This window comes from Mustelus asterias, chromosome 21 (assembly GCF_964213995.1).
Source record: "Mustelus asterias chromosome 21, sMusAst1.hap1.1, whole genome shotgun sequence".
In the NCBI taxonomy this organism is placed as follows: domain Eukaryota; kingdom Metazoa; phylum Chordata; class Chondrichthyes; order Carcharhiniformes; family Triakidae; genus Mustelus; species Mustelus asterias.
In genome coordinates this window covers 4,262,376-4,288,044 of record NC_135821.1, presented here as the reverse complement: position 1 = coordinate 4,288,044, position 25,669 = coordinate 4,262,376, and the positions used below count along the sequence as shown (strand labels likewise).

Genomic DNA, 25,669 nt, shown 5'->3' with positions numbered 1-25,669 from the left:
CTATGCCAACCGACTGTGCCACTCCTCAATGTACTTGCTTTAGATGCGTTAAGATAGGGGCAACAGCTGGTGCTGTCTGTAGTGTTTGTGTCATTTTGTGTGAAAACCCCTCTGCTTTCTCATCTGACTATTCAGAAGATCTAATATCTGTCTTTCCTTTTCTGTCTCTTTCCTCCCACCCCCTTTTTAACCCCTTGCTTTGTAGAATGCACTCAGTCAGGAGCTATCGAACATCAAAAAGGTGCAGGAGGAGGTCCTGCTCAACAAGGTATTTTCTTCTCCATTCGAGCTAACGGGTGACGCACAATCCTTCCTGTGGTAGGCCAGGAACCTCAGAATTCAATTCTGCTTGGACCTGTACACAGTGGCGCAGTGGTTAGCACTGCTGCCTCACAGCGCCAGGGACCCGGGTTCGATCCCCGGCTTGGGTCACTGTCTGTGTGGAGTCTGCACATTCTCCTGCGTGGGTTTCCTCCGGGTGCTCCGGTTTCCTCCCACAGTCCGAAAGATGCTGGTTAGGTACATTGGCTGCGCTAAATTCTCCCTCAGTGTCCCGGGATTCATAGGTTAGAGGGATTAGCAGGGTAAATATGCGGGGCTACGGGGATCGGGCCTGGGTACCCGAACAGGTGGCCGGGGTGTTGCGACAGGGGGATTTTCACAGCAACTTCATTGCAATGTTAATATAAGACTACTTGTGACACTAATAAATAAACTTTAAACTTTACCTCTCTTCCTCCAACTACCCCCCACCCCCACCCCCCTCCCCTGCCATTCAGAAAGTGAATCCACTCTTTATTAGTCAATCGGATGATGTCTGGTTGATCCAATCTGCTTCACCAATGTCCTTTAGGGAAAGAAACTGTAATGACTTCAGTCAGGCCATTGAGGTTGGTCTATTGGAGTATGAGCTCCCCGATTAGGGAGTCAATTGATGGGCCAATCAGGGAGTCTTTTCCTTGTATTTAACCGGGCGTGTCAGTTCCTCTGGCACTCCCGAAGGTAGACTGCTGACTGCGAGCACTCTGTGTACTGCAACTGGAATTGTAACTAAGGGGATTCTGGTGAAGGGGCTTCTGCCTCCGAAGACTTAGTGCAGAAATCTGCCGTCCTTACCCGGTCTGGCCTACATGTGACTCCAGAGCCACAGCAATGTGGTTAACTCTCAACTGCCCTCCAAGGGCAACTAGGGATGGGCAATAAATGCTGGCCCAGCCAGTGACGCCCATGTCCCACGAACAAATTAAAGAAACTCTAGCAAGGTTCTCCCATCCCATGCCCAATATTTTCCCAACCAGTGAACAAAAGAAAATTAAAATTCCAATTTTGATATCGTGCCAATCACTTTCCTCCCAAGTTTGGCTCACGGCAGTAACTGTGGAGATTTACCTTGAATCCCTGGCAAGTCCCGGGTTTGCGAGCCTTCCCACCTCTTGGGCAGCGCAATGGCACAACCTGGGTAGCCTCTGTCGCTGGAAAATACCCCGCGGGGAGGATGGAAAATCTCGCCTGACGTCTCTGACAGTGCAGCACTCTGTCAGTAGCACACCGAGAGTGTCAGTCTGGATTATGTGAACGTGAATCTCAGTGGAAGGGCCAAATGGCCTCCATCTGCTTCTAAGTCCTAAGATTTGAGGACAAATCCAGGCGCTACTTTGCGCACAGGAGGATCCCACAATCAGCAGCGGGATAAATAACCAGGCAATTTGTTTTGTTGTTGGTTGAGGGGTGAATAGTGGCTCAGGCATGTAGCGACTCTCTCCCCATCCTCTGTTTTTCAATTCTCCTTTATGGCCATCTGAACCCTGTTTACATCCAAATTTGGTGTCTCTGGTAGTGTGGCACTCCATTGGTGCTGGGCTGCCAGTATTATAAGCGGTTGAACCAGCAATCTTTGCACTCTGAAGGGTGGGTGCTAACCACCAAGGCTGACACTTCGACCCGAGGCCTACAAGTTTCCATGACGATGCTCTCTTGCTGGTAGGTTCTATAAGTGTTGACAGATGTGCCTGTTTGGGGACAGTTGGGTTGACGGGTTCTGGACTCTCTGGTCATTTTGGCAGTGGCGTGAACTCTCTCTCTCTCTCTCTTTACAGGAGCAGCTGATGGCGGAGGTGGAGAGGATGCAGACTGAGCTGGAACAGCTCAGAGCCAAGACTGGGATTCGAGATGCCTATTCGAGGTAAACGGGATCGATTGCGATCGGGGCAGAACCAGATTCACGCTCACCGGCCTGTTATAAACTAGAACCATAGAACAGAAGGTGCAGAAGGAGACCATTTGGCCCATCGTGTCCGCACCGACTCTCCAAAAGAGCATCTTAACCAGGCCCACCTGAGGCTTGAATAGTGGGTCAGACACACAGAGATTCTCTCCCTCACCCCCTCTTTTCAATTGCTTTTTATGGCCATCGGAACCTTCATTTATGGACCATCAGAGGTTGGAGATGCACAAGCGTCTTCCCCCACCACCCTCCACATCCTCCACACCCCCCCACCCTCTCCACCCCCCTCGCCCATGACCAGTCAAACATTTCCCAGAACATTTTCACGCCACACAGATTAGGGGCGGCACGGTGGCACAGTGGGTTAGCACTGCTGCCTCACAGCGCCAGGGACCCGGCTTCGATTCCCAGCCTCGGGTCGCTGTCTGTGTGGAGTTTGCACGTTCTCCCCATGTCTACGTGGGTTTCCTCTGGGTGCTCTGATTTCCTCCCACACTCCAAAAGATGTGCGGGTTATGTGGATTAGCCATGCTAAATTTCCCCTTAGTGTCAGGAGGACTACCTGGGCTAAATGCATGGGATTGTGCAGATAGGGCCTGGGTGGGATTGTGGTCGGTGTAGACTCGATGGGCCGAGTGGCCGCTTCCTGAACTGGAGGATTCTAGGGTTGTATGAAATGCCAGGCAATGACCATCACCAATAAGAGACACTCTAACCACCGCCCCTTGACATTCAATGGTGTAACCATCACTGAATCCCCCACTGTCAACATCCTTGGGGTTACCATTGACCAGAAACTCAACTGGACTCACCACATAAACACAGTGGCTACAAGAGCAGGTCAGAGGCTAGGAATACTGCGGCGAGTAACTCACCTCCTGAATCCCCAAAGCCTGTCCACCACCTACAAGACACAAGTCAGGAGTGTGATGGAATACTCCCCACTTGCCTGGATGGGTGCAGCTCCAACAACACTCAAGAAGCTCGACACCATCCAGGACAAAGCAGCCCCGCTTGATTGGCACCACATCTACAAACATTCAATCCCTCCACCACTGACGCTCAGTAGCAGCAGTGTGTACTATCTACAAGATGCACTGCAGCAATTCACCAAAGATCCTTAGACAGCACCTTCCAAACCCACGACCACTTCCATCTAGAAGGACAAGAGCAGCAGATACATGGGAACACCATCACCTGCAAGTTCCCCTCCAAGCCTCTCACCATCCTGACTTGGAAAAATATCGGCCGTTCCTTCGCAGTCGCTGGGTCAAAATCCTGGAATTCCCTACCCAACGGCATTGTGGGTCAACCCACAACGCGTGAACTGCAACGATTCAAGGAGGCAGCTCACCACCACCTTCTCAAGGGCAACTAGCGATGAGCAATAAATGCTGGCCCAGCCAGCGACGCCCATGTCCCACGAATAAATTAAAAAGAACTCCATCTGCGTTCATCCCTCCCAACAGGCACCTCACTCACGTTGCAAACTCTGGATGGATGGATGTGCCTGGAGGTTACATCCACATGTCCTCCACCTCGGACTGCCGCTCCCATCCATTGGTTCATCCTTCCCAGGGCACAGTCAATGGGAAAGCGAGCAGGCTCCTCATCCTCCAATTGGCACAATCGTAACTGTTCACGAAACTCCCACCTCGAATATTTTTACAACAATTAAATGAAAACAAGTGAGGAAAATGCGAAATTGAGTGCCACTATGATTTCCCTCCCGGGAGTTGCCCTGGCGATGAACACCCTAATCCCTGGAGACTCCAGGGCAATCCTGAAGGGTTGGCAACTCTGTATGCAACCGCCCCCACTGGAAACCTTACCACCTTCATCACCAGCCCCAACCCAGTACTTGTTTCACCAAGGTGTTGATGGGCTGAATGGCCTCTTCCTGTTCCTACAAATGAGGCTTTATACGCTGCGTATCCAGCGACGGAATTGAATATAATCACTCCCAACTGTAAATAGCACAACCCTCCTGCCGTGTTCCCCTAGTTCTCTGATAAACATTCTACCAGTCAGTGTAATTCAACCTCTAAAACAAACGTCCTGTTTATTAATCATCGTCATCACATCAGGACAGCACAACAGAATTCACTTGGATTAATAGAATCATAGAATCCCTACAGTGTAAAAGGAGGCCATTCGACCCATCGTGTCTGCATCGACCACAATCCCACCCAGGCCCTATCCCCATAACCCCATGCATTTACCCTAGCTCGTCCCTCTGACACTAAGGAGCAATTTAGCACGGCCAATCCACCTAACCCGAACATCTTTGGACACCAGTGGGCAATATAGAATGGCCAATCCACCTAACCCACACATCTTTGGACACTAATGGGCGATTTAGCATGACCAATCCAGCTTTGGACACTAAGGGACAATTTAGCATGGCCAATCCACCTAACCTGCACATCTTTGGACATCACGGGGCAATTTAACATGGCCAGCCTAGCTAACCTGCGCATCTCTGGACACTAAGCAGCAATTTAGCATGGCCAATCCACCTAACCTGCAGATCTTTGGCCTGTGGGAGGAAACTGGAGCACCCAGAGGAAACCCACGCAGACACGGGGAGAACATGCAGACTCCACACAGACAGTGACCCAACCCAGGAATCAAGCCCAAGTCCCTGGCGCTGTGAGGCAGCAACGCTAACCACTGTGCCACCATGCCGCCCCATAGAACCATGGAATCCCCACAGTACAGTAGAAGACCATTCGGCCCATCAAGCCAGCACTGACAACAATCCCACCCAGGCCCTATCCCCGTAATCCCATGTATTTACCCTACTAGCTCCCCTGACACTAAGGGGCAATTTAGCGTGGCCAATCCACCTTACCTGCACATCTTTGGCCTGTGGGAGGAAACTGGAGCACCCAGAGGAAACCCACGCAGACACGGGGAGAACATGCAGACTCCACACAGACAGTGACCCAACCCAGGAATCAAGCCCAAGTCCCTGGCGCTGTGAGGCAGCAACGCTAACCACTGTGCCACCATGCCGCCCCATAGAACCATGGAATCCCCACAGTACAGTAGAAGACCATTCGGCCCATCAAGCCAGCACTGACAACAATCCCACCCAGGCCCTATCCCCATAATCCCATGTATTTACCCTACTAGCTCCCCTGACACTAAGGGGCAATTTAGCGTGGCCAATCCACCTTACCTGCACATCTTTGGAGTGTGGGAGGAAACCGGAGCACCCGGAGGAAACCCATGTAGACACGGGGAGAATGTGCAGACTCCACACAGACAGTGACCTGAGACGGGATTTGAATCCAGGTCCCTGGCGCTGTGAGGCAACAGTGCTAACCACCGTTTTTGTATAACGCAGGTTTCATTATCCAACGCACTGCTATTTATTGCTTTCCTCTTGGAATAACAGGTCACTCCCGGGGAGCGCATCGGAGCTCAGATACTCTCAGGCTGGCATTCCTATGGGCAGCCAAATGGACATCTATAGCACCACAGGGGTCCTCCGGAGGCCCCACAAAGGGCGCTGGGCAGCACTGAAAGATGACCCCTCAAAGGTAAGCTGATAGTTCACACACATGCAAAATCTCAGTGCCAGAGTCTTGATTATAGACCATCCACAGTCAACATTTTATCACTCATTCATGGGGCTTGGGCGTCGATGGCTGGCCAGCATTTATTGCCCATCATCAGTTTCCCTGAGGAGGTAATGAGCTCGCAATTGATACAACTGAGTGTCTCGTTAGGCCATTTCAGAGGGCAGTTGAGAGTCAACCACATTGCTGTGGCTCTGGAGTCACGTGTAGGCCAGACCGGGTGAGGACGGCAGATTTCCTTCCCTAAAGAGCATCAGTGAATCAGATGGGTTTTCTGACAATCAGCAATGGTTTCATGGTCATCAGTAGATTCTTAATCCCAGGTATTTTTTATTGAATTCAAATTCTACACCTGCCGTGGCGGGATTCGAACCCGGGTCCCCAGAACATTAGCTGAGTTTCTGGATTAATAATCCAGTGATAAAGTTTACAGTTTATTGATTAGTGTCACAAGTAGGCTTACGTTAACACTGCAATGAAGTTACTGTAAAAATCCCCCAGTCGCCACACTCCGGCGCCTGTTCGGGCACACTGAGGGAGAATTTAGCACGGCCAATACACCCTAACCAGCACGTCTTTGGGACTGTGGGAGGAAACTGGAGCACCCGGAGGAAACCCACGCAGACACGGGGAGAACGTGCAAACTCCACACAGACAGTGACCCCAAGCTGGGAATCGAATGTGGTTCCCTGGCGCCGTGAGGTAGCAGTGCTAACCACTGTTATACCAATAGGCCATCACCCCAACCCCCCTGATATCAGGCAAGCAATTATATTTACAGTGGGCTGCTTTTGGAGACATGCTCTCTCTCTCTCAATGGTCGTAAAGCAAATAAGGATTAATTAAAAGGTGATTTATTAGGATTTGTTTTAACACTGGCCGCAGAATTGGTAACCAGAGAAATCAGACTGAAGATAAATGGCAGATGAGCCAGAGGAGCGAGGAAAAACCTTTTGCTACACAGCGAGTTATGTCATTGGACGCGCTGTGTGAAAGAGCGGAGAGTGCAGATCTACTATTCATTGTCGATAGGAAATTGAATAAACGCTGGATAAGGCAGGAGTTGCAGATCGAGGGAGAGAGAGTGGAGGAGGGGAACTAAGTGGCCGCAATGGGCCAAATTGCCTCCTTCTGTGCTGGAAGATTTTGTGAAAAGCCAGTGTGATAGCTAAAAGTATTGTGTAGCGAAGCACTCTGTAAAATTGGCTCAAATGATTCTAAATGTCAGCTACTTTCCGAAGCTGAAGGCAACTCGCTCGATCAGCAACTTGAGCAGAATTACTTGACAAAGTCTTGTCTGTTTGTCCATTTGTGTCGCCCTGCATTGGGAGTGTGACCAAGGCAGTGAACCAGTTCCTGTCCATTAGAGCACTGTTTTTTAACCTGCTCTGTGGTTGCCATGTAAGTTTTTTTTATTAATGTCACAAGTAGGCTTGCATTATTTATTTTTATTTATTCGTGGGACACGGGCATCGCTGGCTGGGCCAGCATTTATTGCCCAACCCTAGTTGCCCTTGGATGGCAGTTGAGAGTCAACCACATTGCTGTGGCTCTGGAGTCACATGTAGGCCAGACCGGGGTAAGGACAGCAGATTTCCTTCCCTAAAGGGACATTAGTGAACCAGATGGGTTTTTCCGACAATGGTTTCATGGTCATCAGTAGATTCTTAATTCCAGATATTTTTTATTGAATTCAAATTCCACCATCTGCCGTGGCGGGATTCGAACCCCGGTCCCCAGAACATTAGCTAAGTTTCTGGATTAATAGTCTGGTGATAATACCACTAGGCCATCGCCTTCCCTCTTAACACTGCAATGAAATTACTGTGAAAATCCCCCTAGTTGCCACACTCCGGTGCCTGTTCGGGTACATTGAGGGAGAATTTAGCACGGCCAATGCACCTAACTAGCACGTCTTTCTGACTGTGGGAGGAAACCCACGCAGACACAGGAAGAATGTACAGACTCCGCACAGACAGTGGCCTGAGCCAGGAACGAAACAACAGATGGAGGCCATTCAGCCCATTGAAACTGAGAGTGCTCTCTGAAGGATCTATCCAATTAGTGCCAGGCTCCTCCTTCCTCACAGCCCTGTGCCTGCTTCCTATTAAGGCAGCAAAACGTGCATTGATTTAGCGCCTTACACAACCATTGGCCATCTCTAAGCACTTTACAACCAATGAAGTACTTTTGAACTGTAGTCACTAATGTAGGAGACACAGCAGCCAATGCGCACGAGGCAAAGATCCTACGATGATGACCAGATAATCTGTCTTTTGATTGAGGGATACTGGTGATAATTCCCCAGCTCTCTTTTGAAATCCAACCACAGGATCCCCACCTGAGCAGTTAGATGGTGTCTCGGCTTAATATAGGAATTAGGAGCAGAAGTTGGCAAATTCAGTCCTTCGAGCCTGCTCCGCCATTCAATCAGATCATGGCTGATCTCTCCCTGGTCTCAAATCCACCTCCCCACCTGTTCCCCATGTCCCCTTATCCCTTTTTAAATTAGAAATATATCCATCTCCTTCTTGAAACCATTCAATGATTCAGACTCCACCGCGCGATGGGGCAGCAAGTTCCACAAATTCACCACCCTCTGCGAGAAGTAGTTCCTCCTCATCTCAGTTTTAAATCTACCGCCTCTCAACCTATACCTGTGACCTCTTGTTCGAGATTGCCCCACAAGGGGAAACATTTGGTCTACATTTACTTTATCAATCCCTTTTAGTATTTTATGTACCTCGATCAGATCCCCTTTCATCCTTCTAAACTCCAGCGAGTACAAGCCCAAACTCTTTAATCTCTCCTCATACGTCAACCCTTTCATCCCCGGAAGCAACACCACACTGATAGACGGCATTCCCAACAGTGCAGGGCTTCCTCAGTAGTGCACTGGAGCGTCACCCTTGATTCTGGTACTCAGGCCCCTGGAGTGGGGGGGGGCTTCAACCCGGAACATTGTTACTTGGAGACAAGAGTGCACCCCTCCCACCCCGGTTATAAAATGTTCAAATATTTATCCAGTTACGGCGATAGGGTTTGGTTGGGGAGGGGGGGGGGGCGACACAGTGCAAGACATTCTTTTGGAGAGTTGGGGCAGACTCGATGGGCCGAATGGTGTTTTTCTGCACTGTGAGGATTCTATAGAGCAAAGATGGGACAGTAGAGCTATGGTGTGAGCTGATTGAATGTTGGAGGGGGCTCAAGGGGCTGAATGGCCTCCTCCTGTTCCTAATGGGATTACCTACCCAGTGCATTGACCCAGACAGGCACCGGAGTGTGGCGACTAGGGGAATTCGTAACTTCATTGCAGTGTGAGTGTAAGCCTTACTTGTGACTAATAAACTTTAAACTTTACAACTGAGCGATCCTATTTACGCTTAGCCCTGTTTGTTTCAGTCTATGCAAAGACTTCATTTTAAGATATTTCTGTCGATGCAACTCTGCTAAGCTTAAAATTGACTGCTAACTTGACTACATGTGGAAGCAGAAGGGTAACGTTTGGCTAAAAATTGACTGCATTCCTAAAGGGTACACAATGCAGGCAAAGAAGCTTTTCATAAGAGCAGCTGCAAGGAATGTTTTCCTAGACTGAGGCAGCCTGCGGAAAACATTTCCAATAACCAGATAAGAATTGAATTATAGTTTGGATTTTAGTGAGTCTGTTTTCAGTTGGGTTTTTTTGAGATCCAGTTCAGTGAGTTAAAATTCAGTACAGGGATTGGCTTGCTTCCAAACAAGTCTCCAAGTTTGCTTTTCCTTTTTGCTTCTGTCATGTTAGTCATTTTAAATCCTGTTCAATAAAGGAAAACCATTTAAGGACCCGTATCAGTGAGGTCCCCCCTCGCCGAATCAAAGGAATGAATGGACCAAAGCACCAATCCTCCAGGATTGGCCTGGAATCTCCAGGAATCGAAGATTAATCTCCAGGACACGGCTGTGTGTGCGACCCTAGAGAAAAAGTGTTTTTTTTTTGTCATTTCCTTTGAACTATCTTTTCCTATCTTTTCCAGATAAGCAATGACCGGTAATGAATCTTTTTCCTTTGTGCATAGTGTTACGACGCAGGTGTTAATCCCTTTACCTCACTTCGTAATCTGGTAAAACTGTTTGGGAAGGTGTTAACTTTATAAACATTAGCGTTTATTTGATTTGATTTATTATTGTCACATGTATTAACATACAGTGAAAAGTATTGTTTCTTGCGCGCTATACAGACAAAACATACCGTTCATAGAGAAGGAAAGGAGAGAGTGCAGAATGCAGCGTTACAGTCATAGCTAGGGTGTAGAGAAAGATCAACTTAGTGCAAGGTAGGTCCACTTAAAAGTCTGACAGCAGCAGGGAAGAAGCTGTTCTTGAGTCGGTTGGTATGTGACCCCAGACTTTTATATCTTTTTCCCGACGGAAGAAGGTGGAAGAGAGAATGCCCGGGGTGCGTGGGGTCCTTAATTATGCTGGCTGCTTTGCCGAGGCAGCGGGAAGTGTAGACAGAGTCAATGGATGGGAGGCAGGTTTGCGTGATGGATTGGGCTACATTCACGACCTTTTGTAGTTCCTTGCAGTCTTGGGCAGAGCAGGAGCCATACCAAGCTGTGATACAACCAGAAAGAATGCTTTCTATGGTGCATCTGTAAATGTTGGTGAGAGTCGTAGCTCTCATGCCAAATTTCCTTAGTCTTCTGGGAAAGTAGGGGCGTTGGTGGGCTTTCTTACTATAGTGTCGGCGTGGAGGGACCAGGGGCAGGTTGTTGGTGATCTGGACACCTAAAAACTTGAAGCTCTCGACCCTTTCTACTTTGTCCCCATTGATGTAGACAGGGACATGTTCTCCTGTATACTTCCTGAAGTCAATGACAATCTCCTTAGTTTTGTTGACATTGAGGGAGAGATTATTGTTTATACGTTCATTAATATAAAAGCCTGATACTCACTTCAAGTGAATAATAAACAAATGATTTATTTAACCAACAGGAACTTTAACTAAACCAGTAACATTTTAATTAAAGGATGGTTCGACTGAAATGCTGTTCAAATAAAGACAAGGATCATTCAGTACCAAAACAGTAATAACAGAATCTTCGTCACTCTCAAATATATATATATATATACAACCAGGTCTGATGGCTTGGAAGTTTTGGAGTTTTTTTTCTGGTTATTTCTCTGTCGGTAAGGTCTTTCTGACTTGATGTCCTTTTGTTAGATAGATGGGGAATTCTCTTCAGAGATAGCTGTTTTAGCTGGCAGGGTGGAGAACCACTCCAGAGATGGCCTTCTGTGCTGGCTCTCTGTCGAACTCAACTGAATTCACTGAACAGAACTGGAGTCACTGAAGGCCAAAGATGTGCGGGTTAGGTGGATTGGCCATGCTAAATTGCCCCTTAGCGTCAGGGGGAACTAGCTAGGGTTGTGGGGATAGGGCCTGGGTGGGATTGTGGTCGGGACAGACTCGATGGGCCGAATGGCCTCCTTCTGCACTGTAGGGACTCTATTATTCTAAGGCAGTTGAGTTCCTGTTTATACTCCTGATGACCTATCGAATTTCCTGTAACCGGATTGATCTGAGTTGGACAACAACAGCAAAATTCAAATTTGATAGGGTCCTGATCACTGAGTGTCTTCTTTAATCTGATAGGCTATCAAAATGCAACTGCCCGCAAAGACTGTTACCAAGGCAACCCTGATGCTTGGTAACAATTGTTACCATCAGTGTACTCTGTATGCCTGCATTTCAAACATCCCAGCATTGAACCCAAAACCAGGGTTTTAAAGGGACCTCACACTGTTGTTCTCCTTTTAGTATTTTACATTCTTTACATCTTCACAAACTCCCCTTCGCAACAATAGGAAGGCCGCCCGTTACAAGGGGAGATGTGCTTGGCTGATTAATGGCTTGAGTGTGGGGGGGGGGGCGGGGGGGGGGGCAGATCATAGAATCCCTACAGTGCAGAAGGAGGCCATTTGGCCCTTCGAACCTGCACCAAGCACAATCCCACCCAAGCCCTATTCCTGTAACCACACATATTTACCCTGCTAATCCCCTGACACTAGGGTTAATTTAGCATGGCCAATAAACCTAACCCGCATGTGATGAAATCTCCAAGAAGACATCCCATCGCAGTTGGCAACCCTGGTTCCTAATTTTTAAAAAATATTCATCCATGGGCAAGGCCAACATTTATTCCCCATCCTTAATTGCCCCTTGAACCGAGTGTCTCGCTCGGCCATTTCAGAGGGGCAGTTAAGAGTCAACCACATTGCTGTGACTCTGGAGTCACATGTAGGCCAGACCGGGTAAGGACGGCAGATTTCCTTCCCTAAAGGGGCATTAGAGGAGGATAGAATCATAGAATCCATACAGTGCAGAAGGAGGCCATTCGGCCCATCGAGTCTGCACTGATGACATAAGAACATAAGAACTAGGAGCAGGAGTAGGCCATCTGGCCCCTCGAGCCTGCTCCGCCATTCAACAAGATCATGGCTGATCTTTTTGTGGACTCAGCTCCACTTACCCGCCCGCTCACCATAACCCTTAATTCCTTTACTGTTCAAAAATGTATCTATCCTTGCCTTAAAAACATTCATTGAGGTAGCCTCAACTGCTTCACTGGGCAGGGAATTCCACAGATTCACAACCCTTTCTATGAAGAAGTTCCTCCTCAACTCAGTCCTAAATCTGCTCCCCCTTGTTTGAGTCCATGCCCCATAGTTCTAGTTTCACATGCCAGTGGAAACAACTTCCCTGCTTCTATCTTATCTATTCCCTTCATAATCTTATATGTTTCTATAATAACTCCCCTCATTCTTCTGAATCCCAATGAACATGTTCTCCCCTACTCTATGTGGCTTTCCAAAGATGTGCAGGTTAGGTGGATTGGCCATGTTAAATTGCCCCTTAGTGTCAGAGGGACTAGCAGGGTAAATATGTAGGGTTACGGGAGTAGGGCCTGGGTGGGATTGTGATTGGTTAAAAGTTAAAGTTTATTTATTAGTCACAAGTAGTCTTACATTCACACTGCAATGAAGTTAATGTGAAAATCCCCGAGTCGCCACACTCAGGCGCCTATTCGGGCACACTGAGGGAGAATTTGGCATGGCCGATTCACCTAACCTGGTGCAGACTCGATGGGCTGAATGGCCTCCTTCTGCACTGCAGGAAATCTATGATTCTTTTTCCCAGGGAGGGGGAATTGAAAACTAGAGGGCATAGGTTAAAAGGTGAGAGGGGAAAGATTTAAAAGTGACCCGAGGGGTAACTTCTTCACGCAGAGGATGGTGCGTGTATGGAATGAGCTGCCAGAGAAAGTGGTTGAGGCGGGTTCAATAGCAACATTTAAAAAGCATTTGGATAAGTTCATGGATGGGGCAGGATTAGAGGAATGTGGGCCAAACGCGGGCAATTGGGACTGGCTGGGAGGGCACCATGGTCGGCATGGACCTGTTGGGCCGAAGGGCCTGTTTCCGTGCTGTATGACTCTATGGCTGTGATATCACCACTATACCACTCACTCCCCGAAAGTAGCTGTGCTGCTGAATGTTAACAGGATATGTGTCTTTTTCTCTCTCTCTCTTCCTCTCGCTTTCTCATTCCCGTCTTCCTGCTTCTGTCCGGATCCTGCAGCATGTAAGTGAAACGCTCCCTGGATTTCTCCGTACCCGTTTTGCGTGCTTGCTCGTGTGGAACAGTTGATGCGCGGTGAAGCGGGAGGAGGTCGTTGGCAGGAAAGGCTAAGGGCACAGACAGTGTCCCGTTCCCATCGCTGTGCACAGTTTTGGTCCCTGGATTTCTGGAGAGATGCAGTGGCATTGGAGGCAGTTCAGAGGAGGTTCACTAGATTGATTCCAGAGATGAGGGATTTGTCATATGAAGAGAGATTGAACAGTTTAGGCCGATACTCTCTGGAATTTAGAAGAATGAGGGGAGATCAAATTGAGGGATACAAGATGATAAAAGGTATGGATAAAGTAGACGTGGAGTGGATGCTTCCTCTTGTGGGGCATTCTAGGACGAGAGGTCATTGTCTTAGGGTTGAAGGGTTATGGGGAGAAGGCAGGAAAATGGGGATGAGGAGCATATCAGCCATGATCGAATGGCAGAGCGCACTCGATGGGCCGAATGGCGGAGCGCACTCGATGGGCCGAATGGCGGAGCGGGCTGCACAGCTACCTGATGCTATTTTCCTCTCGCTGCATCTGCCTGGGAGTTAGATCCAGTGCAATTTGCATATCTTTGAAATTAGATCCAGTGCAATTTGCATATCTCTGGAATTGGATCCAGTGAAATTTGAATAACTCTGCAGTTAGATCCAGTGCCATTTGCCTATCTCTGGAATTAGAGCCAGTGCAATTTGCATGAATCCAGAATTCGTTCCATTGCAATTTGCATATCTCTGGAAGTAGATCCAGTATAATTGGCATGAAGCTGGAATTAGATCCAGTACAGTTAGCACGAGTCTGGAATTAGATCCAGTGTCATTTGTATGAATTTGGAGTTAGATCCAGTGAAATTTGCATATCTCTGGAGTTAGATCCAATGTAATTTGCATATCTCTGGAGTTAGATCCAGTGTAATTTGCATATCTCTGGAGTTAGATCCAGTGTAATTTGCATGAATCTGTAATTAGATCCAGTGTAATTAGCATGAATCTGGAATTAGATCCAGTGTAATTTGCATGAATCTGGAGTTGGATCCAATGTAATTTGCATGAGTCCGGAATTAGATCCAGTGTAATTTACATATTTCTGGAGTTTGATCCAGTGTGATTAGCATGAGTCTGGAAGATAGATCCAGTGTGTTGTGAGTGTGGCACTAAGTGTTAGTGTGAGTATCTGGGAGGATATTGTTGGTAAACACTTGCACTCACGTCTCTCACTGGGACTGAACCGCGCGTCTGACCAGTTTCCCTTTACGAGCAGGTGCAGACGCTGAATGAGCAGGAATGGGAACGTGCCCAACAGGCCAACGTCCTGGCCAACGTGGCCCAGGCCTTTGAGAGCGACGTGGACGGCTCCGACATGGAGGAGGACGAGCGGGAGACTATATTCAGCTCAGCCGATGTCCTGTCCCCGAGCGGACAGACGGACGTCCAGACCCTCGCCCTGATGCTACAGGAACAGCTGGAAGCCATCAACAAGGAGATAAGGTACGAGGGAGGGATTCCTCCGCGGAAGCCTGACCTTTCGAACCCATCGCCCAGCGAGCGCTGTGTCCAATCATTAGAGGAGCTGCCTGGGTCTCAGTGAGGGAGTGTTTGTGAGCATCGAAGCTCAGGGGTGATCTTCGGAGAATCATAGAATCCCTACAGTGCAGAAGGTGGCTATTCGGCCCATCGAGTCTGCACCGACCACAATCCCACCCAGGCCCTGTCCCCATAACACCACATATTTATCCCATTAATCCCTCGAACCTACACTCCCGCGGCACTAAGAGCATAAGAACATAAGAAATAGGAGCAGGAGTAGGCCATCTAGCCTCTCGAGCCTGCCCCGCCATTCAATAAGATCATGGCTGATCTGAAGTGGATCAGTTCCACTTACCCGCCTGATCCCTATAACCCCTAATTCCCTTGCCGATCAGGAATCCATCTATCCGTGATTTAAACATATTCAACGAGGTAGCCTCCACCACTTCAGTAGGCAGAGAATTCCAGAGATTCACCACCCTCTGAGAGAAGAAGTTCCTCCTCAACTCTGTCCTAAACTGACCCCCCTTTATTTTGAGGCTGTGCCCTCTAGTTCTAGTTTCCTTTCTAAGTGGAAAGAATCTCTCCATCTCTACCCTATCCAGCCCCTTCATTATCTTATAGGTCTCTATAAGATCCCCCCTCAGCCTTCTAAATTCCACGAATACAAACCCAATCTGCTCAGTCTCTCCTCATAGTCAACAGCCCTCATCTCTGGTATCAACCTGGTGAACCTTCTCTGCACTCCCTCCAAGGCCAATATATCCTTCCGCAAATAAGGGGACCAATACTGCACACAGTATTCCAGCTGCGGCCTCACCAATGCCCTGTACAGATGCAGCAAGACATCTCTGCTTTTATATTCTATCCCCCTTGCGATATAGGCCAACATCCCATTTGCCTTCTTGATCACCTGTTGCACCTGCAGACTGGGTTTTTGCGTCTCATGCACAAGGACCCCCAGGTCCCTCTGCACAGCAGCATGTTGTAATTTCTTTCCATTTAGATAATAATACAATTTGCTGTTATTTCTTCCAAAGTGAATAACCTCGCACTAAGTGCTAATTTAGCACGGCCAATCAATCTAACCCGCACATCTTTGGAGTGTGGGAGGAAACCGGAGCACCCGGAGGAAACCCACACAGACACGGAGAAAGTGTGCAGACTTCACACAGCCAGTGACCCGAGGCCGGAATTGAACCCGGGTCCCTGGAGCTGTGAGGCAGCAGCGCTAACCACTGTGCCACCGTGCCACCCTTATAGACCCATATAGAGGTCTATAAAATAATGAGGGGCATAAATAAGCTCGATAGTCAACATCTTTTCCCAAAGGTACGGGAATATTGAGCATATTGAATGTATTGAAGAGGCGGCTGGATATAGCACTTGGGGAGAATGGGATCAAAGGTTATGGGGAGAAAGCAGGATTAGGCTACTGAGTTGGACGATCAGCCATGATTGTGATGAATGGTGGAGCAGGTGCGAAGGGCCGAATGGCCTCCTCCTGCTCCTATCCTTTATGTTTTTATGAGACTAAAACTAGAGGGCACAGGCTTAAGGTGAGAGGGGAGAGGTACAAAAGGGTCCAGAGGGGCAGTTTTTTCATTCAGAGGGTGGTGAGTGTCTGGAACAAGCTGCCAGAGGTAGTGGTAGAGGCGGGTACAATTTTGTCTTTTAAAAAGCGGTTGGACAGTTACATGGGTACGATGGGTGTCGAGGGATGTGGGCCAAACGCGGGCAATTGGGATTAGCTTAGTGGTTTAAAAAAAAGGGGTGGCATGGGACAAGTTGGGCCGAAGGGCCTGTTTCCATGCTGTAAACTATTATGACTTTATGTGTGTGTGAGAGTGTGTGTGTGAGAGTGTGTGTGTTAGTGAGTGTGTGTTAGTGCATGTGTGAGAGTGTGTGTGTTAGTGCGTGTGTGAGAGTGTGTGTGTTAGTGTGTGTGTGTGTGAGTGTACATTTTAATCTGCTGATGGACTTGCTAATGAATAGAAATGTTTGCTTTCGGGGAGCCAGGGATAACATTCCGCCTTGCACGTAATCCAAAGCCAGCACTCTCTCCTTCGAATATACGTGTTCCAGCTCCATCTCGCTCTCCCTCTCTCTCTTTGCCGCTCTCTCGTTTGATCGCGATTGAGTAAATGAGGAGAAATGGTTCCCACTGTTTTGGCAGAAGGGTCAGTAACCAGAGGGACTCGGATTTCAGATCATCGGTGAAAGAGATGAGGGTTCTATCTACACGCAGAGTTATTGTGATCGGGAAGGTAATGCCTGAGAGGGTGGTGCTAAAAGACTCTCCAAAGGGGAATTGTATAAATGCGATAATTTACAGAGCTACGGGAAAGGGAGTGGGAATAACTGCACCCGTTTTTTCAAAGAGCTAGTGCAAACATGATGGGCCGAATGGCCTCCTTCTGTGAAGTATGATTTATCCCTTCCGTTGCGATCCATCTAAATGGGCGGCAGGGTGGCGCAGTGGTTAGCACGGCTGCCTCACAGCGCCAGGGACCCGGGTTCAGTTCCACCCTCGAGGTCACTGTCTGTGTGGAGTCTGCATGTTCTCCCCCCCGTGTCTGCGTGGGTTTCCTCCACACTCCAAAGATGTGCGGGTTAGGCGGATTGGCCATGCTAAATTATCCCTTAATGTCAGGGGGACTAGCAGGGTGAGTACTTGGGATTGTGGGGACAGGGTTCTAGGTGGGATTGTGGTCAGTGCAGACTCGAAGGGCTCCTTCTGCACTGTAGGGATTCTCTGATTCTATTCTAAATCCGGATCCCGAAAGACAAACTGCAGTGTCTAATTGTAATTCTGACCAAACATTGCCACGGCAGAGCTCCTGCTGCACTAACTGAACAAGTTTCTCCTGTAGAATTTAAGTTTATTTATTAGTGTCACAAGTAGGCTTACATTAACACTGCATTGAAGTTACTGTGAAAATCTCCTCGTTGCCACACTCCGGCACCTGTTGGGGTACACTGAGGGAGAATTTAGCACCACCAATGCATCCCAACCAGCACGTCTTTCAGACTGTGGGAGGAAACCAGAGCACCCGGAGGAAATGGTGGAAACTTGAGGGTGGCACAGTGGTTAGCATTGCTGCCTCGCAGCGCCAGGGACCTGGGTTCAATTCTGGCCTTGGATAACTGGGGCGGCACGGTAGCACAGTGGTTAGCACTGCTGCTTCACAGCTCCAGGGTCCCGGGTTCGATTCCCGGCTCGGGTCACTGTCTGTGTGGAGTTTGCACGTTCTCCTCATGTCTGCGTGGGTTTCCTCCGGGTGCTCCGGTTTCCTCCCACAGTCCAAAGATGTGCGGGTTAGGTTGATTGGCCATGCTAAATTGCCCCTTAGTGTCCAAAGATGTGCGGGTTAGGGGAATTGGCCATGCTAAATTGCCCCTTAGTGTCAGGGGGATTAGCAGGGTAAATACATGGGGTTATGGGGGATAGGGCCTGGGTGGGATTGTGATTGGTGTAAATTCCAATGGGCCGAATGGCCTCTTGCTGCACTGTAGGGATTCTAGGAAACCGGAGCACCCGGAGGAAATCCTCGCGGACACAGGGAGAACGTGCAGACTCCACAAAGACAGTGACCCAAGCCGGGAATCAAACCCAGGCCCCTGGCGCTGAGAGGCAGCAGTGCTAACCACCGTGCCGCCCTAATCTAGTAAGTGGATATCCAGGGCAGAAGGCTGACACTGCCCTCCCTGGAAGTGGCCAAACTGTCAGCTGAAATCCTCACCTGTTTGTCTGTTTCAGGATGATCCAGGAGGAGAAGGAGACGACAGAGCTCCGGGCGGAGGAGATCGAGAGCCGGGTGGGCAGCGGGACCCTGGAGGGACCACAGTCGGCTCGGTATCGCTCGGCTCCCACCCTCGCGCACTCCGTCACCGCGTCAACCCTCGCCAGCCCCTCGCCCCCAAACAGTGGCCACTCCACGCCCAGGCTGACGCCACACAGCCCTGCCCGCGAGTCTGACCGGCTCAGCGTGGGGAACACGGTAAGTTTTTTGTCGTCCGGCTTAGGGGCCTGTGCAGGAGGGTGGGAGCGTGGGGGCTTTGCCGAAGCAGGAGCCAGTGTAGATCAGCAAGCAGAAGGGTTTATTCGTCTGGCCAATGCCGAATCCCTGAACATACGCTGAGTTTAAGCTGATTATTCCAGACCTATATCTGTCGAGGAGTGTGTAGACTCGATGGGCTGAAGGGCCTTCTCTGCGCTGTTTGACTTTATGACTCCTCCTTGGTAATGTTATGAAGCAGAGGTAGGTTCCCCCACTCTGAGAACCAACACCCAACACTCAGTGAGGAGTACCTCATCTCACAATCTGCAAAAGCGAATGGTATCAGCAACTCTGAGTGGTGAAATCAAAATAACCCCCAGACACCCTCTCTAAAGTCAACAAGTAACACACTTCATTTATCTAACCAAGAGTGAACAAGTTAACTAAACTATTAACAAACCCAATAAAACACGATTTCCAATGGAATGCTGTTTAGATAAATCCAATTCTCGCTCATTAACAAAAACAAATAGGATTTTAGTCACTCTCTAAATTACAACCAGGTTTGGCGTCTTCCGGAATATTTTGGGTTTCTCTGTTGATCCTTCTGTATGGAACTTCTTTCTTCTCTGGTGTCTTCGCTATCAAGACGGTGCTTTTAGCTGAGAGCAACTGACAGTTGCACTCTCTGCTTTTTTGTCCCCCTGCCAGTTCTTTTATACCTATGATGACATATCAACATCTCCTGCAATAAGATTGATTCTAGGTTGCCACAAACGTCAAATTCAAATCTGATAGGTTGCTGGTATCTAATTTAAACTGATAGGCTGCATTCAAAAGCCTGAAAACCTGTTACCAAGGCAACCCTGCTGCTCGGCCTTTGATACGAATGTTTCAGTCTGTGTACTGGCATTTTGTTTTACTCTCTAACCACAGCAAAGGCACCACCTTTTAAAGGGACCATGCAATGTTTTCTCCTCTTATCATTTTACAAACACCAAATTTTAACATTTCACTTCTCAATCTACAATTCCTCTAACTCTACTTCGCAATAATAATGTGCAAAAAAATAGAAAATGCTGGAAAATCTCAGCAGGTCTGACTTTGATTTGATTTATTATTGTCACATGTACTAGTATACAGTGAAAGGTATTGTTTCTTGTGCGCTATACAGACAAAGCATACTGTTCATAGAGAAGCAAATGAGAGAGTGCAGAATGTAGTGTTACAGTCATAGCTAGGGTGTAGAGAAAGATCAACTTAATGCGAGGTAGGTCCAGTCAAAATTCTGACAGCAGCAGGAAAGAAGCTGTTCTTGAGTCGGTTGGTATGTGACCTCAGACTTTTGTATCTTTTTCCCGATGGAAGAAGGTGGAAGAGAGAATGTCCGGGGTGCGTGGGGTCCTTAATTATGCTGGCTGCGTTTCCCCGAGGCAGCGGGAAGTGTAGATAGAGTCAGTGGATGGGAGGCTGGTTTGCGTGATGGGTTGGGCTACATTCACGACCTTTTGTAGTTTCTTGTGGTCTTGGGCAGAGCAGGAGCCATACCAAGCTGTGATACAACCAGAAAGAATGCTTTCTATGGTGCATCTATACAGGTTGATGAGAGTCGTAGCTGACATGCTGAATTTCCTTAGTCTTCTGAGAAAGTAGAGGCGTTGGTGAGCTTTCTTAACTATAGTGTCGGCATGGAGGGACCAGGACAGGTTGTTGGCGACCAGGACACCTAAAAACATGAAGCTCACGACCCTTTCTACTTCATCCTGATGACCTTTGCCCGACAGCTGCTGCAGAGCATGATGGGACAGGTTTAGTTTAGTTTATTTATTAGCATCACAGGTAGGCTTACAGTAACACTGCAATGAAGTTACAGTGAAAATCCCCTAGTCGCCACACTCTGACGCTGTTCGGGTACGTGATGCGAATTAGGATACAGGCAGTAGAGTTTTAGATTTGCTGAGATCTAACGAGGGTGGAATATGGGAGTTAGGCCATGTGATAAAATAGCACCTTGAGAAATAGGAGCTGGAGACATTTAGCCCTTTGAGTCACCGTTATACATTTGTTGCATATCTTAAATATTCAATTATTCCCCAGAGCTATGCAGAGATGAAGTGTGCAATGTTATTAACAAGAGTCTTGAAATATCTCTTCTATCACAAAATGTCTTGCACTCATGCTAACCTCTGGTAGCTGTTTACTTTGCTCTGAGTCCACATCCAGGCTTAACCAATCAAGCACAGTGAGCATGGATCAGTTACCAGACTCACATAATCAAACACTGAACAATTGAGTACTAAAACTACAATTATATCTGATCTTCTAGTTCAGCTCCACTTTCCTGCGTGTATTTTTGATATTCATTTGTGGAACTTGTGGAGAGAGGCCTTTCTAATTTATTGTCCTTTCTAATTGCCCACAAGAAGCTGTGTGGTGTATGAGCACCCACAGGGAATTCCAGGATTTCCAGTGAAGGGACGGGAATATAGATCCATGTCAGGATGGGGTAGGACTCGGAGCAGACCTAACAAGCAGTGGAGTTCATACTTCCACAACCTGATTAATGCTCTAAGTACATCTTTTTAAGTTTTTCAAGTTTATTTATTAGTGTCACAAGTAGGCTTACATTAACACTGCAATGAAGTTACTGTGGAATTCCCCTAGTCGTCACACTCCAGCGCCTGTCCGGGTACACTGAGGGAGAATTTAGCACAGCCAATGCGTCTAACCTGCACATCTTTCGGACTGTGGGAGGAAGCCAGAGCACCCGGAGGAAACTCATGCAGACACGGGGAGAACGTGCAGACTCCGCACAGACTCCGCACAGACAGTGATCCAAGCCGGGAATTGAACCTGGGTCCCTGGTGCTGTGAGGCAGCAGTGCTAACCACTGTGCCACCGCGCCACCTGACCCCAGACAGACAGATCCGCCTTACCAGACAGGCCCCTCGCATTAAAGTAGATGCAATTTGGCCTTCCAATCCTCCCATGTGCCTTATCCTGCCCATGTCTCTGTCTGCTGGACTGATTGAGTTTCCCTCTGACTGAATCTCGCTCCCAACTGTACATCTACTCTGTGTCCCACCCCGCTGCCAAACATCACTTATTTTTGCAGTCTTAAGCAACATTAGATTGGTAGATCATAATAAATATGGAGTTATGTGAAGTTCTCCTTCTGAATCGACATGGGACAAATTTGACAAAAGTCCACTGGAATCATTCTGTTCATGCTCGGGAAGTACATGTTATGGAGTTATTAGGGCACAGAAGGAGGCTATTCAGCCCATCGATCCCATGTTTCTGGAACTATGTTGGAGTTATCTCAGAGAGTTGAGAAACGATCTCACAAGGATATGGGGAAAGGGCAGTTCAGTGGGATGAACTGGATTACCCTTCGAAAGAGCCGGCACAGACTTGATGGGCCGAACGACCAGTTTTGGCCTCCTTTTCTGAGGAAGGATGTTCTTGCTCTCGAGGGGAGTGCAGCGAAGGTTTACCCGGCTGATTCCGGGGATGGCGGGACTGATGTATGAGGAGAGATTGACTCGGTTAGGATTGTTTTCGCTGGAGTTCAGACGAATGAGGGGGGATCTCATAGAGACTTATAAAATTCTAACAGGACTAGACAGGACAGACACGGTGGCACAATGGTTAGCACTGCTGCCTCACAGCGCCAGGGACCCAGGTTCAATCCCTACTTGGGTCACTGTCTGTGTGGAGTTTGCACATTCTCCCCGTGTCTGCGTGGGTTTCCTCCGGGTGCTCCGGTTTCCTCCCACTGTCCAAAGATGTGTGGGTTAGGTTAATTGGCCATGCGAAATTGACCCTAGTGTCTGGGGGATTAGGAGAGTAAATATGTGGGGTTACGGGTGGGATTGTGGCCAGTGCAGACTCGATGGGCCAAATGGCCTCCTTCTGCACTGTAGGGTTTCTATGATTCTATGCGATGCAGGGAGAATGTTCCCGATGGTGGGGGAATCCAGAACCAGGGGTCATAGTCTGAAGATTCGAGGTAGACCATTTAGGACGGAGGTGAGGAGACATTTCTTCACCCAAAGAATGGTGAGCCTGTGGAATTCATTACCACAGGAAGTAGTTGATGCCAAAACGTTGAATGTATTCAAGAGGCGGCTGGATATAGCACTTGGGGCGAATGGGATCAAAGGTTATGGGGAGAAAGCAGGATTAGGCTATTGAGTTGGATGATCAGCCATGATCGTGATGAATGGTGGAGCAGGCTCGAAGGGCCAAATGGCCTCCTCCTGCTCCTATCTTCTATGTTTCTATCACTGCTGCACTGTTCTAGATTCCATGACGTTTAGTGCGCGCGACAGAGGAGGTTGTTCGATTTTTCCGACTGTTGTGCCTTGCCGTCGGTGGATTGTTGTTTCTGACGCTTAGCCTCTCCTCTCCCAGAACTCCCTGACCCGGGAGGACTCCCGCGAGGACAAGCCCACCATCCAGTGTGAGACGTCGCCTCCTCCGACCCCCCGGGCTGTACGACTGGAACGGGTCAGCCAGGCTCTGCAGGCCAGTGTTCTGGATGAGAACCGGGAAGTGCGCAGGTGGGTAACAGACCGGAAGAGAGGAGGCTAAGGAGTGAACTGATAGGTTTGATTTGATTTATTATTGTCACTGTATACAGTAAAAAGTATTGTTTCTTGTGCGCTATACAGGCAAAGCATGCCATTCATAGAGAAGGAAAGGAGAGAGTGCAGAATGTAGTGTTACAGTCATAGCTAGGGTGTAGAGAAAGATCAACTGAATGCGAGGTAGGTCCATTCAAAAGCAGCAGGGAAGAAGCTGTTCTTGAGTCGCTTGGTACATGACCTCAGACTTTTGTATCTTTTTCCCGATGGGAGAAGGTGGAAGAGAGAATGTCCAGGATGTGTGGGGTCCTTAATTATGCTGGCTGCTTTTCCCCGAGGCAGCGGGAAGTGTAGACAGAGTCAATGGATGGGAGGCTGGTTTGCGTGATGGATTGGGCTACATCCAAGACCTTTTGTAGTTTCTTGTGGTCTTGGGCAGAGCAGGAGCCATACCGAGCTGTAATACGACCAGAAAGAATGCTTTCTATGGTGCATCTGTAAAAGTTGGTGAGAGTCAGTTGTGAGGGTGTTTGATGGGGTAAGTGTTGAGAAAATGTGTCCGTTTGTGGGGGGAAACCGCAACTTGTCATTAATTCGTGGGTTCGCCGCATTGAGACTAATCCCTGTCCACTGATTTCTAATCTCTGCTGCCCTCACTCCCTGTTCCACAGAGAGGTCCCCTGCTCATCTCACATATCCAAAATATGTCTGCTTCCTTTTTATCGCCGCCTCGAAGCAGTTCCTCTCGACCGCAGTTCCCCCCAACACCCAAAGCGAGGGTGTAGAAAGATAAGAGATAGAGGGTGGAATTTTATGACCTCATCACGCCCGTTTTGCGGCGGGAAAATCGGGCGCGATGCGACGAGTGGGAATGACGCCCGTTTCCACGCCCATTCCCATCTTACCCAAAAACAAATGCGGCCTGCGATCGGGATCCCGCCCAAAACGGGCGAGATGTCAATTTGCGTTTTTTTTGCATTCATCTCAATGTCATTGGTGAGATTCACTCCCAATCGTCCCAGCTCACCCGCCTTAACCACCCTGTTCACCGCAACCGGATCGGGCTGGAATACACCTCCTCTATAAAAGTCACATTCAGGCGCCTGATCGGTGAGGGTGAGCGAGGAGGTAAGTCTCCACCTTCAAACCGCTCCGTGCTGCTCGGTGGGGGGGGCGGCCATGTTGTGTTTCAGGTCAGGGGGAGGGGCCTGCAAGTTTGTCGGGTGGGGTGAGGGGGCTCTTCTTGTTCACGGGGTCCAACCTCGGACTCTCAGCACGGACCCGGGTCAGAGCGCTGCCCTCGGGTCTCAATGTTGACTCTGGGTCCTCGTGCTGGCAGCAGGAAGCAATGTTGCTGGTGGGGGTTGGGCTGGAAACTCTCTGAGGTGGCAGTGCTGCAGCCTCTGGACTTGTCGAGCAGCGCGGTCTGTGGCCACTACTGCCTGGGTTCCAGAGTGGTGGGCCTGGGTAGTGCATGTTGGTGAGCTTCTCTGGCAGGCAGGATGGTGATGACGACTCGCGATGCGCCATTGCGATGATGCCCAAACTAGTCTGAATCCTACCTGAGCTCCGCATGCAATCTGGCACCTGGGCCCACGTCTGGGTGGTGGGTAAGAGGGCACCAAACCCCCATGCACGGCCCCAGGGCAGGTGAGGTGGTGGGGGAAGGAATCTCTCGTGGATTCGGGGGACGCCATGGCAGATGCTGCAAGTCAGTGCCAATGCATGCCATCTGCTGTAGCCAGTGAATTATTTGAGCGCCTTGATTTTCTCGGTAGCACTGCGTTGAGGGACCTCCCCCACTGACATCAATGTGCAGGGTCCCTCTGGTGACCATCAGGATAAGTACATCCCTGTTAGAGGCTAATTAGAGACAAGTTAGTCACAGATGTGGGGTGAAATAACATTTATTGTTGCCAGTAATTGTGCCTTCAAAATAAGTGAGAATATAAAAACATGTGAACGTGGGACTTTAAAGTGCCTAAATATTCTACCTACCTAGTGTTGCCCTTCACCCGTGCCATCTTAGTGCCGCTACAACTTCTTAACTTTACATGGCCTCTATATCTCCGTGTCTCCCCAG

The 25,669-nt window shown here is 48.8% G+C and overlaps 1 protein-coding gene across 1 annotated transcript in view; it reads left to right on the top strand.

Moving 5' to 3' along the window:
- The window catches only part of LOC144509046 (liprin-alpha-3-like), a 137,755-nt gene that overhangs the window by 68,715 nt on the left and 43,371 nt on the right, over positions 1–25,669 (top strand). Inside the window, exons 10-15 of the mRNA XM_078237329.1 lie at positions 206–268; positions 2,097–2,182; positions 5,628–5,772; positions 14,731–14,957; positions 18,757–18,997; positions 23,414–23,562. Coding sequence (XP_078093455.1) covers positions 206–268; positions 2,097–2,182; positions 5,628–5,772; positions 14,731–14,957; positions 18,757–18,997; positions 23,414–23,562 — 911 coding nt within the window. The remainder of the gene's footprint in view (positions 1–205; positions 269–2,096; positions 2,183–5,627; positions 5,773–14,730; positions 14,958–18,756; positions 18,998–23,413; positions 23,563–25,669) is intronic.